The sequence below is a fragment of the Camelina sativa genome, chromosome 17 (assembly GCF_030686135.1).
Source record: "Camelina sativa cultivar CO46 ecotype springtype chromosome 17, ASM3068613v1".
NCBI classification, from domain to species: Eukaryota; Viridiplantae; Streptophyta; class Magnoliopsida; order Brassicales; family Brassicaceae; genus Camelina; species Camelina sativa.
In genome coordinates, this window is record NC_141896.1 from 11,414,213 (window position 1) to 11,430,100 (window position 15,888).

The 15,888-nt window shown below is 31.5% G+C and overlaps 1 protein-coding gene across 1 annotated transcript; it reads right to left on the reverse strand.

Annotated features, from left to right (window-relative positions):
• Positions 1 to 4,158: 4,158 nt before the first annotated feature.
• LOC104759405 (paired amphipathic helix protein Sin3-like 1) lies at positions 4,159 to 7,268 on the reverse strand. Its single transcript, XM_010482339.2, has 10 exons — positions 7,129 to 7,268; positions 6,752 to 7,024; positions 6,537 to 6,654; positions 6,350 to 6,451; positions 6,194 to 6,273; positions 5,124 to 5,282; positions 4,791 to 5,015; positions 4,495 to 4,675; positions 4,321 to 4,422; positions 4,159 to 4,236 (listed from the first exon to the last, which is right to left on the reverse strand). Exons 1-10 carry the CDS (start codon positions 7,266 to 7,268, stop codon positions 4,159 to 4,161), a joined length of 1,458 nt encoding a protein of 485 aa, XP_010480641.2.
• Positions 7,269 to 15,888: the final 8,620 nt, after the last annotated feature.

Genomic DNA, 15,888 nt, shown 5'->3' on the forward strand with positions numbered 1-15,888 from the left:
TTACCTCTCCAACTTTGTAAGTCCTGTGACGATCATAAAAACAGAGAAAGAAGATAGATGTGTAAAACAAGAAGAAAAAGTCAGTGACTGGTGTTATCTTTCTTCTGCATCAGGGAGAAACAACCAAAAGATCAATATCAGTTTCAGTCATAAGTTTCAGGTAAGAGGAAACACAACAAATGCTATAGACAATCATGCTTTAAGACCAATGAGATTATTGTTAATTTACAAAACCACAAACAAAGCCATCAATCAAAACCACCAAAAAATTCCACAGGGAGAATGATTCAAACAAAATCTAAAGAGATACACAATGAATAGCCCCAAGATCCACAAGATGTAAATAAAATCAACTCAAGATATCTTGAAATTGTTCAATCTAGTCGAACTCTATAAATTCAAACAGAACGATAAAATCCACAAGAACAAAAGTGAAGTTTCAGCCAAAGAAACATAGGAAGAAACGAGACCTTCTATATACCACTTCAACCCAAATCAAGAATACAAAACAAAAGATGTGTTCGAAGCTGCAGACAAAACAAGGATCTAAGGTTCCAAACAATGCCACATTGAATCCCAAACCCTAGATAAATCTGATATCAAAAACCCCAATTATAATCAAACAACCGCAAAATTTCAGAAACCCAGAAGAATCCTAAGACTACTCACGTAAAAATTAAAGCAATTAGAGAGCAAACGAGAGAGAGTGATAGATTACAGGAGCAGTAGGAGAAGATACGGAGAGAGGAGCCGGTGGAGATGTTGAATCGGAGGTTTGGTCAGAAGGAGAAGGAGAGAAATGAAAATTTTTCGTTCTCTCAAAAAAAATTTCGACCAATCAGAAGATAGGAAATAAATTAGAACAGGGCTGTAGATCAGTTCTATCTCAAGACCAATATTTTTGATCTAAGCCCACTGTTCTGTTTTTTAATAATATAAATGGCTTAGAACACATCAAGTGTTGCACCGTCTTATAGATCCTTCTAACTTATCTGTCATTTTTCTATTGGTTTTCAATTCTATTATAATTTTTGTTTTTATTTTTTTAGTCTGACTTAGACACTCCCATCGGTATTACCGATAAAGATGCCCTTAAAGATTTCTCCATTGGACATGCCCTAACCATCCATTCAAATATATAGTAGCTTATATCCAAGTTAACTAAAAATAATGGAGCTGGCCGATCGAAAACTCTACCCTTGATCTTCTCCAATCTTAGTGTCTGTTTTTATCCACATCCATCTATATATCTACTCTAGAAGTAAAATAATCATCGTACTATGTCTGTCTGTCGTCTATTTTGTTTATGGTCTTTGATGTAACCTTGTAACCTAAGCAGTAAGCAAGCACTAGTAGTCTCTCTCATTTAAGCCATATGTTTCGTATAGGGTCCGCAGATTCTTCTAAAGGTTCAACGTAATAATTTAAATCCCTTGGGTTAAAGAGTCGCAATAATTAACATTCATAACATACTATAGTACACTATAGATTCGTTCAACTTGACGGGACATTATCATATCTACCGGTTTGGACTAATAATGCTTTGCCAAACAAATTTACGTTTTGTCCGAGGGACATTATTATTTATTTATTTTGTATTAATGTAATAAATCTTCTTTTTCACCATCTTTAATTGAAGGGAGAGATCCTGCTAATAAATAACCCATGGGATAAAGCGAGAATCTTCAATTCCAATCAAAATGAAAGAAAACGTTGAAGCGTTACATTTTATGCCCTTTTTTTTTTTTGATTTGTGGAAAGTCATTGTTATGTGCAATTGTAGGATCGTCATAGTTTTGTAGAAGCTTTACACTGTTAATTTGTTATATGCAATTGCAATTCTCTGATCTCTGTTCTCCTACAAGGGCTCAAATCATTGTTCTTTTGAGCTTCCACTTGGTTATTGATAGATTTGAGTTTGATGAATTGGTTATGGCCCTCTTCCTCTATATTTTTCTTTTGAGTTTTTTTACCCTCTCGGTTCCTAACAGAAGATGACTCAAAAAAAATAGTTATGCAAAAAAAAAAAAAAAAAATATGTAACTTATGCATGCCAGAAGACTCGACCTGAACTCAAACCTCTATCATTGCACACCTCAATATAGAAGAAAATGTGCATATCATGATGTGAGAATAAGAAAGAATAAAACTAAACACAATACAAAAGAAAACTATAACAGTCTCTTCTTGTTAGAAATTATTCTTTCTGTGTCTAATACACAACTTGAAATGTCTACAAACACCATGACTAGATCTTCATGATCCTGAACAAGTGAAACGATCTGCAAAAGATAAAAAAGCAAATCAAACCAAAAAAAAAAAAAAAAACCAAGAACCAAAAAAGTGCAACACAAAGTGGTCCACGAAGAACCCTACCTCCTGGTACATCTTAACTATGGACTTGTCTCCTTCCTGGTACATGTTCAGTATCTCGAGAAATGACTCATATACATGGCGATCATCCCCCTGAAACCTTGCCTGCATGTTGACGGATTTGTTAGCATAGATGAAACATCAAAATGGTACTTGCTTAGGATTGGTTATCATCAGATGCAGCCCCTTTCTCAATCTTGAGATGGAGGATTCTCTGAGCCTCAGCTGAAAGGAAGTCATTTAAACGAAGCAGCAGATCCTGGTGATCTTGCAGGAGTTTCTCCACCCTTCCAATGGCACTAGCAATATCAAGTACTCTACAAAGAGAATAATAAACAATCTTAATCAATTAACAATGTGTGGTTGTTGTATATACGGAGGCTTCAGATCAAGGTAAAACAAATATTTAACAGGGAGACAATATTTCATACCTATGATGTCTAATATTATAAATGAGCTTGTAAAACACGTCATATGTTGGGAGGGTCATCATGAAATGCTTCCTTCACAGCAGTAAGGTATGAAACCAAATCTTCCTTAATTGGCTTCTGTGGCACGTTTCCTGCTTTGTGATCAGCCTCCGGAGGGATGGTTATCTGAGCCTCAGCTGGAAGGAAGGCATTTAAACGAAGAAGCAGATTCTGATGATCTTTGACGAGTTCCTTCATTCTAGCAATGTCATTAGGGACATAAACCCTACAAAGAGACTTTTTTTTTTTTTTTTTTTTTTTTTTTTTTCTAAGTCTCTACAAAGAGACTTAGTAACATCAGAATCAATTCACATAGTGTGTTTTGTTCTGTAGATTGATACTTATGAAATGATAAGAAAGCCAAACATAAAAACAAGAGAGAAAAAAACTTATATACCTAAGAACGCGAACATCAATGAAGAGCTTTAAAAACTCGTCATACTTCGCAGGTTCATCATGGAATGCATCTTTCACAGAATTGATGTATTTAACAACATCATACATAGTTGGCTCCGGTGATACGCTTCTTCCAAACATGGTGTGGATTTGGTCTATAAACCCATCAAAACAAGTCAGATCATCAATCATTGATACAGCAAGTGGTAATCTCAAAGCTATTACCACACCTTTTTTTCTCTAGAATTCTAATGTTTGAAGAAACAGAACCTAGAGTGGGAAAAAAATAATACAACGACTTGATCTATAACCTAATCAAGAAACTAAATAGTAATCAATTGAGAAATCGCGAGCAACGAACCAGATTTAAAACTCGATATTTAACCTAATCGTCAGATGAACGAAAAATAAATTTAAAGGAAGAAGAAGAAGATGGTGGTCGTATAGTTACCGAACGAGCAAGAAGCTGTCTCTTAGCGCAGAGTGAATGCCTTCAAGATTTTAAGAAACAAACGCACTGCGACTTTCTCGAGTTCTTCTGTTGGCGAGTCAGCGAGTGTATTTAAAATCAAAGCTTTCCTATTGTTTTGACAATTTTTTTTTTAAAATATTTAGCAAAAACAAGATACATGTAAATGTCAGAAGAATCGACCTGAATTCAAAACCTCTATAGTATATGGAACAATACAATCATCGCACACCTCAAATATACAAAGCATATGTGCATATCATGATGTCATGTTCTCTACAGCGTAAGGATCGAACTAAACTCAAAGTATACAAATGAAGCTATATACTAACTTGTCGTTAGAAAGAACATGATATTTTTTCGTCTCTTGTACCCCAAACATTATATTCAAGCATCCTAAACTAAAGCAGACACAGTCTTCTGTGCTCAACTATCTCTAGTGGAATTTGATCACCCTGATGGATGGGTCTTGAAAATCTCCAAAAACTCCATTACTAAATCTTGATGACCCTGAACAAGTTCAATGACCTGCAAAGATAACAAAACAAAATCAAACCAAAAGAGAGCTAAGAAAGTGCAACTCACACAGTAGCCCACCCAAGAAACCCCTACCTCCTCATAATACTCATCTACGGACTTGTTTCCTTCTTTGAACATTTTCAGTATCTCGAGAAATGACTCAAATACATGGAGATCATCCCCCTGAAACCTTTCCTGCACATTGACGGATTTGTTAGCATATGATGAAACATCAAAATGGTTATACTATTTTTTAGCATTCTATACCTTAATCATGTTATGAAAAATCACTGCATGTTTTTTTCTGTTATCTTCAGATATAGCCCGCTGATGGAGGAATCTCTGAGTCTCAGCTGGAAGGAAGGTAGTTAAACGAAGAAAAAGATTCTGGTGATCTTGCAGGAGTTCCTCCAAGTATTTAACGTCACCAGCAATACCAGTTAGTACTCTACAAAGAGAATAATAACATCAGAATCAATTCACAATGTGTGCTACTTGTGTATATATTGAGACTTGAGATTAAGGGCAAACAAAAACTGAACAGGGACACAAATAATTCATACCTATTACGTCTAATAGAACGAAAGTTCTCGTAAAACACGTAATATTTGAGAGGGTTATCATGAAATGCTGCCTTCACATCAGTAAGGTATGAATCCAAATCTTCTTTAGTTGGAGGGATGATTATCGTAGCCCCAGTTGGAAGGAAGACACTGAAACCACGAAGCAGATTCGGATGATCTTCAAGGAGTATCTCCACCCTTGTAATGACACTAGCGGCATCAAGTCTACAAAAGAGAGACGACAAGTAACATCATAATCAGTTCACATGCATGTGTGTTGTTGTGTAGATTGAGAAAAATCAAATATATAATATGGAGAAAAATAATTCATACCGGCCACGATTATAATCCTTCATGATCTTGCGAAACTCTTGATATTTTGCAGGTTCATCATGTAATGCTTCCTTCACAGACTCTACGTATGAAAGCGCATCAGCAGCAGTTGGCTTGGGTGTTACGCTTCCTTTAACCATGGTGTCAGATTGGCCTAAACTACATTTTTTTAATCATCCAAAGAAAGAGATCAGATCATTGAATCAATCGACTATCTAAGATCTTTCAAGAAACAGAGCCAAGTGTAGTTAAAGATCAATCTTGTTCCTCAAGAACTGTAAAATCCAAAACGACTACATAAAATGCAATAGCATTATTCGAGTCAAAACCCTAATCAAAACCGGATTCGAGGCCTCAATGTAATAACTCTACGATGAAGAAGTTATAATTCAAGAAGCGCTTCATTAGATCGAGGAAGGATTTGAAAGCAACGAATCAAAAAACTTGATCGTAGCCTAATCGTCGGGTGAATTCACAATGCCCGCAGTTGAAACGAAACAAGGATAAATCGGAAGAGGAACGAAGTATAGTTTACCGATATCAGCAGAGCAACAAGAAGCTTCGTCTTCGCAGAGTAAAGGGAGTTCAAGATTTCTAGAAGCAAAACAAAAACTTCAGAAACTAATTTGAATTTTTTATAGTGGGGAATTTCATATTCTTTTTATATTTTAATTATGGACTTTTGTTTGCATTGATCAGATAAATTAATTAAAAACATTTTCATAAAATCATATATTAATTTCGTAATTCACATCAGATTTACTTAAATTAGAAAAACATATTTGTTATTAGATATAGTTGAGTTTTGTTTGGTATACTTTTGTTTGCTTTGTAGTTTTTTGGCCAAGTCATAGGGTTGAGTTTGATCTCTGTTCCTCTCTGTTTTTGTTTCTACGTTGAACTCTGTTTTCGAGTGTTTTGAGATTTTTCACCTCCACAGTTTTTAAGAAAAGATGAAGTAATAAAAGTCTACATAGCCCAAATGTACAGAGCTTTGCTCTTTTTATCTCTTAAGGCAGAGACAGTCTTCCAATGCCCTTAGATATCTCTAGACTCTAGTAGAGGTTGACCTTGATGGATAGGTGAGTCCACTGAAAATCTCTGAAAACTCCATGACTAAATCCTCATGACCCTGAAGAAGTGCAAAGACCTGCAACCGAAGCAAATCAAAAGCAAAGAAGAACTAAGAACGTGCAACTCACAAAGTGTCCCTCAAAGAACCTTACCTCTTGATACGCATCATCTTTGGACTTGTTTCCCTCTCTGTACATTCTCAATATCTGGAGAACTGAGTTAACTACAAGACTACCATCGCCCTGAAACCTTGCCTGCATATCGACAATCTTGTTACTTAAACCACAAGTTAACACCATAATGATTTTCCTTAATCCTCAGGCTTGGTTTTCTCTGTACCTTAAGCTTCCTGATAAAATTCGTTTTAGATGAAAGAAAGACACTGAAACCAAGCAGCAGATTCTGGTGATCTTTCAGGAGTTCGTCCACCCTTGCAATAACACTAGCGGTATCGACTCTACAAAGAGACTTAATTAGTAACATCAGAATCTGGTTTGTTGTTGTGTAGACTGAGAAAACCAAACATAACATGGAGAAAACAATAGAATTCATACCTACGAGCTCTAAGATCATTCAAGAGCTTAATAATTTCGGCATATTTTGCAGGTTCGTCATATAATGCTTCCTTCACAGCAGTGAGGTATGAAGTCGCATCATCCATAGTTGCCTCCGGTGATACATTTCGAAACTGGCCGAACTCGTTGTTAACCTCGGGTGGGATGGTTATCTGAAATTCAGCTGGAAGGAAAGCATTGAAACCAAGAAGCAGATCCAAGTGATCTTTCAAGAGTTTCTCCATCCTTGCAATGACAGTAGCTGGGCCGACTCTACAGAAATTATAAATAACATCAGAATCAATTCATATATGTCTGCTCTGTAGATTATTGAAGAGCAGTTAAACTAAACATAACAGGAACAGAGCAATTCATACCTTCGAGCACTAAGATCATGCATTATCTTGAGAAACTGGTAATATTTTTCAGGTTCATCATGAAATGCTTTCTTCACAGTAGTTAGGTATAAAACAGCTTCATCCGTAGTTGCATCCGGTACTAAGCTTCTTCCAACCATGGTATGGAAACTGAGTAAGAATTCAAGAAACTTCATCCACAGCAACAACGTCAAGATAAATTAAGAACTCAGTTCGTATAGTATAAGAAACGTGAAACTGAGCGAACGATTTGGATGATTTATGTGATGTTCATCTTCTAAGAATACAAATACATGTATCGAACAAGATCCTTAAGAAAGGCTGATCAAGAAAGAAACTAGAAAATAATCAAATGAAAGATGGAGCAACGAACCAGATTAAACCTAACCTAAAAGGAAGAAGAAGGTTACCCGACGAGGAAGAAGCTTCGTCTCTGCGGACTTCAAGATTTCAAGAAACAAACTGTTTTGAGTATATGAATTAGCGCTTCTGTTTTTAGATTTTGGTAACTTTTATTGATTTTAACATTTGCTCAAGCTTTATCCAGTCATTGTTTTGATTTTCTCTGGATATATTTATATGAAAAGAAATGGTATAAACAACTGAGTCCAAAGGCCTAACTTCGTTGTACTTTTTGTTATTATTATTGCAGTTTTAATTTTATCATTGTTTGTTAAAGATTGTACACACTCACTCTTCCACAATTCTAATTTTATCAGTAACTTAATTATGACGGAAAACATGATTCTACTATAAATTTGAAAACAACACCTAGTATACGTTATTCTCATAATATCTGAAATTCTAGCATTTTTAGTTTTATTATATAATAAAATTAAAGAGTTGAAAGGAGATTTATATTAAAAAAATTGACAAGAACAAAGATTATATAGTCTTATTTATAAAATAAAATAGCTAAACTCAAATCATGATTCCTAAATATAATTTATTCGGTTTAGAACAAATTTATTGGTTTAGACGAACGCAGAAAATCCCAAAGCATCACCGACCCTCTCCTGCCCCAGAGTAATAATTAGTGATCTCCAAACTCTCTGGTAAAAATGCATTGAAACCCGAAATCAAGTTTCGTTGTCCTCTAAGCAGTTTCTCCACCTTTTTTATGCAATCATCCCTATCAATACTACAATGGAATTATACTATCAATATGAATTGTTTTTTTAACAAAAGAGTATAACTCCAATAAAGATTGAACTAGAATTTTATATCAAAATTTTCAGAAACTATAAATATATATATCACATACCTCCGAGTTTTAAAATTATTCATGATCTTAACAAAGTCGTCAAACTTTTTTTCTCATTGTGAAAATGATCCCTTACAGCCGTAAGATATGCATACGCATCATCTTTAGTTTTCTTCGGTTTGCATCCTTCACCCTCATCATCTTTAGGTTTCTTCGGTTTGCTTCCTTCACCCACATCATCTTTAGTTTTCTTCCGTTTGCTTCCTTCACCCACATCTTTACTTCCTCCTCCCACCATGGTTTAAGTTTTATCGTTGAAGCTTTTAATTTATTTTTCCAAACAAAGATAGTGATTCTCTAATTATTTGGTTTCATTAAAGAAATTAATAATTTTGCTTTGATTTCTTTAATCTCAAATACATATCACCTATTTCTTATAAGTAACTTATAATTTCTTTTAAAAAACAGAGTTTTGAGTCTGGCATCTTACAATTACTAGAATTAAAAAAAAAAGTACATGCAATGAACCATGCAGATGCAAAGCACGAGAACATGATAATAATTAACTTTAGATTGATAAAAACAGACTTCAAAGTACCTAACCAGAAATTTTACTTCGGGTACAAGCTTCACCACTGGCACATGAATAGTTTTGAGTTGTATGGGTGTCTATATATATTAAAAAAAACTTAGTGAAATCAGTCCATTTGCAGTTTACATCTCATATTATTAAATGTACTAAACACATGTTAGTTGTAAATATAATCACATTAATTATAATTTACAGATCTTTGTGTAAATTTAGTAATAAACAATTTAAATTGTAAATCTTAATAAGCATCTGACAAAGGTTATTTATTATTTAACTTTTCCCAGAGTTTAAATTCACTTTTGTTACAATGTGGCATTTACTATTACATCTTTTTTTTTACCTCTTACTATTACATCTTTTATATATAAAAACTCTTTAATAAATAATTTAGTTGATATATAAAAAAATTATACAACATGTCGAAACTCAAAAGTATTGATGTCATAAATCTTAAAAGTTAAAATAAGAAAGATATATATCTAGTAAATTTACTTTCTTAGTTTTTGTCAAAATATATTTATTATTTTTTTGGGTACAAAAATATTTAGTAAATTTACTTTATAAGATTATTCATAATAAAGAAAATACACCATTGATTATAAAAAAGACACACCATCTTTTGCTTTTCTTTTAGGTATTAAATTGTAACAAAAAAATTCAGCTTAAGAATTTTAATATTGTCAAGGTTAGTTTTTAGGATTTTTTTTTTTTGGTAAATCATTGAGAAGTTGTTTTTTTTTAAAGCTCTCGGTGTATACTAATTACTAAGCCAAAGATGATGAGAATAGTAATTTATTTAATTAATGAAAATATTTTCTAATTATTGTAATGTGCCGACCGCCGACTCATAGTAGTTTGATTTCTTAATTTCTTAAATCTATCCATTGTGTGGTTTTCTTTTTCAGTAATGCAATTGTCCTGAGTCTCCAATCATTTCATATTTTGGCCTAAGTAGTCGCATCGATCGGCGATCTCCAAACATTTTGGCAAGAATACATTGAAACCCGAAATCAAGTCTCGATGTCCTTTAAGCAGTTCTTTGACCTCTTCAATGCAAGCATTCCTATCAAGTCTACAATGAAATTATAAATCAAAATTAACTAGTTTTGTAAAAAAAAAAAAAAAACAAAAAAATCTGTAGTGCATGCTACCCTAATATGCAGCAAACTATGAATAAAAACCAAATCTTTTTTTTGTATCTTGCAAAAATTGTAGATATATACATACTTCCGAGCTTTAAATTTGGTCATGATTGCTATAAAATCGTCATATTTATCACGCTCATCATGAAATGTATTCTTCACAGCGCTTAGATATGCATATGCATCATCTATAGTTGCCTTCGGTTTACTTCCTTCTCCAGTTGCCGTCGGTTTAGTACTTCCTCCTCCCACCATGACTACTTAAAGTCAGTCGAAAATTCATTTTCCAAACAAAAAGAGTGGATTTTAATTTTTTTTTTTGCATTAAAATTTGTTTATAATTATCTCAACACATGAACACTATTCTGTAAAAGTAAGTTAAAATGTTTGACAAAAAAAAAACATAATTCTGCATTAAGGATCTCAATTCACAATTTCTACAACAAAAAATTAGAAAATAAGTGCATGCAGTGAACCCTGCAGAGCACAATAACATGACAACAATCTACTCTTTTTTTTGGTTTTCTGATATTGGCGATAATCAACTTTACGATGATTAAATTGTGAGAAAAGTTTAGAGTAACGAACTAGAAATTTTACTATACAAATACAAGGTTCACCTCTGTAGCACTAGCAAATGAATGATTTTGAGTTTGTATGGGTGTCTTATTGTCTTCTATATATATATATATATATATATAACACTTTTGTAGCAGTAAGATATAAAACATAAAGTGATATTTAATGAAATAAAGACATGTCAATCATAGAAGATCTATTGTAATTAAATTCTGAAGCAATTATAGTTAAAGTATTACTCCCTATGTATCATAAAGGATGATGTTTTGGCATTTTCTCTTGTATCACAAAATTGATTTTCTGTTTTTTTTCAATTAATGCTAGAAAATTGTAGATTTCAAGATTCATTAGTTAAGAATTTTAAATTTTGATGAATTACTATGGTTAATAGTAATGAAAAATATGTATTCATAAATTACAATTAATTGCATTTATAACTAAATATTAAATATTTTCTTAATTTATGTGAAAATCTTATCATCCTTTTTAATACAGATGGAGTAATTAGAAAAAGTTAATTTACAGATTTTATTATTTTAATGTATATTTTGTAAAAGGAATTTAAAATACAAATTCTTTTTAGCATCTGTAAAAACTTGTTTAACCTAAAAGTTAACATTACATTTTTCACAATGTGACAATTATTATTATATATTTTTTTACAAAAATATTTAAATAAAAAACACTTTTAAAAATTATTTATTTGATATCAAACAAATAGACTAAAACTTAAGTATCTCTTTTGTTTGTAAAAGACTGACATGCTACAAGTCAAAACTATGAAAATCATATTTTTTTTATTTGGAGTCAAGAATGTCATAAATCTTTAGTTCTGCATCTGTAACTTTTGATTGAAGTTGTGGAAACCAAATAATTAAATTTGTTTGCAACAAAGAATGATTGAACATACATGTGATTAATTAAATGAACGAAAAGAAAAACCAGGAGATAACCAAGAATTATTTGACAAGGTTAATTTAAGAGTCAAACCGAAGCCGGTTATTGGAGCTCAAAACGGCGTGTTTTGGCTTTGTCTCGACTGGAGAAGAGGATCTCAAAAATCGATCAATTATATTAAACGAGAAGTGAAAACGTCCCACATTCAATCTCAGCAAAATTTTACCATTATACCATTAATGAAATTGCCCTTCACGTTGTAATATTTTGCCCCTGGACGTAAAATTACCTATTTTCGCATTAAAAATAAATCAAAAATCGGATTAGAAATAATATAATTGCATAAAAAGTTAATTGCACAAATAGAATTTGCTAAATTAATCCCTAAATTTTATGAATAAGATCTCTTTCACGCTTAATCAAAGGATACATGACCATAATATAACACGCATAAATTGGGTAATTAATGGGCTTAGGTTAGATTTTTTAAAGATCCACGTAAATAAAAATTATGGGTTTATGCATGAAAAAGCCCGATGAGAAAACACCGTCTTTCTGTAAACCCTAAAAACCTAGAAACCCTAAAAATATAGATGCTTTACAACTATAAATACAATGATTTCGTATGCTTTCACCATAACCCGAAAAAAGCATTCTTCTCTTGAATTTTAATAATTCTTTTATTATGTTCTCAAATTTTTATTTGTATTCCGAGCTTGCTGTTTTTAATGATACATCGACTGATCCCTTTTATTTTCCTGTTCGTATAGTGGTTTCTTGGAAAGCAAGATCCACAAATCATAAAGCTTTGGTTGTTGTTGGTTCATCTTCTAATCAAGGTATAAAATCGTTTTTTTTTGTTGAGTTTTATAGATTCGTTCATATTCTCAATTTCTAATTTGTATTCTGATTTTGTTGTTTCTTATGATTCACTTTTATTTTCCTGATCGTGTAGCTGTTTCTTGGAAAGCAAAATTTCAAATCTTACTGTTTTGTATTATTCACCTAATTTAATGTGTTTTTCTGATTGTGTAGTGGTTTCTTGGGAACCAAGATTCGAAACTCACCAAGCTTCGGTTATTGTTGGTTCACCTTTAAAAAAGGGTATAATATTTTACTATTTTGAATGATGATTTACATTAGTTTATTTTGTCATGATCTCAAATTTATATTGGTGTTCCTATAATGTGTTTATGAATAATCTACGGATCTACAGATTAATTGTATTTACCTGATTCTATGGTTGTTTCATATATAATAATTGTATTCAGATTTTGCTGTTTCTTATGATTCACTTTTATTTTCATGTTCGTGTAGCTATTACTTGGAAAGTAAAATTTCAAATCTTACTGTTTTGTATTATTCACCTAATTTAATGTATTTTCCTGTTCGTGTAGTGTTTTCTTGGGAACCAACATTCGAATCTCACCAAGCTTTGGTTATTGTTGGTTCACCTTTAAAAAAGGGTATAACATTTTACTATTTTGAATGATGATTTACATTAGTTTCTTTTGTCATGATCTCAAAATTATATTGGTTGCGAGCCAGAGATTATATATTACTATATTTTACTATATATTAGTTTCACTGCAGATCTACAGAGTAATTGTATTTACCTGTTTGTATGGTTGTTTCATATATAATAATATAATAATAATAATTTTTTGATTTAGGTATTGTGGAGGAGACTTTGATACTTAATAATATCAGGTATAATTTCTTATAATTATAATTCTTATCACGATTGTATTTTCCTTTTTAAAATTATTTATAGTTTATAATAGAGAATTTGTTAAAAATGCCCCTTTTGATATACCCCTTTTCAAAAATACCCTCTTTTCTGGCTATTTTTATTTTTGCCCTCTTTTAATTTTTAATGACCATTTTACCCTTAGATGAAAATTATTTTATTCATAAAAAGAAAAACAAAATTTTCCCGCCAAAAAATTTCCGACATATTTTCCCGCCAAAAGTTTTTCGAAAAAATTTTCCCGCCAAAAATTTTTTTGTCAAAAAAATTTTGATAAAAAATTTCGACAAAAAAATTTTCCCGCCAAAATTTTTCCCGCCAAAAAAAATTTACAAGGTTTTTAAAAGGTTTTATAAGGTTTCTACCTTATAAAAGCCTTATAAACACCTTGTAAAGGCTTATACAAGATTTTTAAAAGAGTTTTAAAAGGTTTTTTAAACAACTTGTAAACGCTTTTACAAGATTTTTAAAAGGTTTTTAAAAGATCTTTAAAAGGTTTTCAAATGGTTTTTAAAAGGTTTTTAAACACCTTGTAAACGCTTTTACAATGTTTTTAAAAACCTTGTAAAAGTTTTTATAAGATTTTTAAAAGGGTTTTAAAAGGTTTTTAAACACCTTGTAAATGCTTTTAAAAAGTTTTTAAAAGCGTTTACAAGGTGTTTAAAAACTTTTTAAAAGCATTTACAAGGTTTTTAAAAGCGTTTACAATGTGTTTAAAAACGTTTTAAAAACTTTGTAAACGCTTTTAAAAGTTTTTTAAAACCGTTTACAATGTTTTTAAAAGGTAAAAATTTCAATATTTTTGGCGGGGAAAATTTTCGATTTTGGCGGGAAAATTTTTTTTTGGCGGGAAAAAATAATTTTTTTCGGGAAAATTTTTCGATTTTGGCGGGAAAAAAAAATTTGGCGGGAAATTTTTTTGGTGGGATAATAATTTCGATTTTGATGACTGTACATTCTTGCTGTCACTCAAAAAGGGTAATTTGGTCATTTTGTATATAAAGAGGGATAGTTTTAAAAATGGTCAACATAAAGGGGTATTTTTAAAAAGGGGTATGGAAAAAGGGGTATTTTTGAGAATGCCCCTTTATAATAATAAATAGTAGTTTTGTCTAAACATGGATTCGATTTACGGGTATTTCGTTTTTTTAAAAATCGTGTTATGTAATTTTATGTGTAACTTAAATTCTACCATGTTTTATCTATTTTTAAAACGTTATATAAACATGTTTTATTTGGTAATTTAGATATACTTTTAACTAAAATATTGAACAGGTTTCACCTAGGGAATGCTACAATGAAGATGGTGCTGAGGATAATGGTATGAATCGTCCGATGGCTACGACAGCTAAATTCTCGGAATGGATTATATTCAATACACAAGTTGCTCAAGCCAAAGGAATTACATATTCTGAAATTCTAAAACCATTTGTTTGGTGTCCTAGAGATATGATATTGAAGAGAAAATCAAGGAGAAGACAATTTCAATCGCCATACAATATTCCTATAATATTGTTTCGTTAAATTAATTTGAAATTTCTTTAAATGTAATAGTAGCCTTAAATTTATTATATTTATCTTTCATCTTTTTGAAATTATTTCACTTTAATGAGTTTTGTATTATATACAGTCTTCTCAATACATATAAAATACTTATCGTCATAAAGCTATTATATGGAAGACAATATAAAGTTGTTATCGTCATATTTCTCATTTTTTTATTTCAATAGAAATTGAGATCATTGAAAAAATTATGGTATATGCGATTAGTAACAACTTTAATTCAAGCAACAGCAAAATTCAACCGAGAATATGAACGAATGCATGTATGGATGCAAGTCCAAATAAAAAAGTTTTTTGTTATTTTCAAAGTCTTCGCATCGGTTAAAACAATTTCGAACTGACATTACCAAATTGACATAATTGTTTTACGTAACTTCCAATCACTCTTCCTATTCTCCTTTCTTCTTTCTAACGTCTAACCTCTCACCTTTCTTCTTTCTAAAAAATAACCAAGTACCAAACAAGGAGATGGTTGCATACATAGAAGATTTGAATCCATCAACAGATAGGTTGAGTGTTGCTGTTAAAGTACTGAGGTTGTGGATACCCGAAATTATTATAATGCAGCCTACCTACATTTGTTTGATCTTGGTTGATGAGAAGGTAACAATCCATTTATATCCATCATCTCCTTAAAGTTTAAATCTGAAATTAGTTTTTTCATATAATTTAGGGAAAAAGAATTGAAGCTAAATTCAGAAGTCAGCTTTACTTTGCTGAGTACATAGACGTGTTGCAAGAAGGACGATGGTTTCTTCTTTACAAGTTCCAAGTTGTTGAAAATCAGAATATTTACAGGAATTGTAACAATTCTTTCGAAATATTGATCACTCGCCAAACTCGCATCACTCCGATCCCTCCTAGATGTGGAGACAATTTTTTTCATCTAATAGATGCACTAACAGTGGAAAATGCTGCAGAAGATGAGAGTAATTGTTGTGTTGGTAAATTAATTTAAATATACTGTTTATCTTACTGTTTTTATAAAACATTATTTCCTTAGATTCATAGTTTTCTGATTTTTTCAGATTTT

Coding starts and splice junctions, on each gene's coding strand:
- LOC104759405 (XM_010482339.2), bottom strand. CDS start 7,268: ATGGTTGGAAGAAGCTTAGTACCGGATGCAACTACGGATGAAGCTGTT. Junction 7,025..7,128: donor CATGATCTTAGTGCTCGAAG/GTATGAATTGCT, acceptor TAATTTCTGTAG/AGTCGGCCCAGCTACTGTCA. Junction 4,676..4,790: donor CGTTCTATTAGACGTAATAG/GTATGAATTATT, acceptor TTCTCTTTGTAG/AGTACTAACTGGTATTGCTG.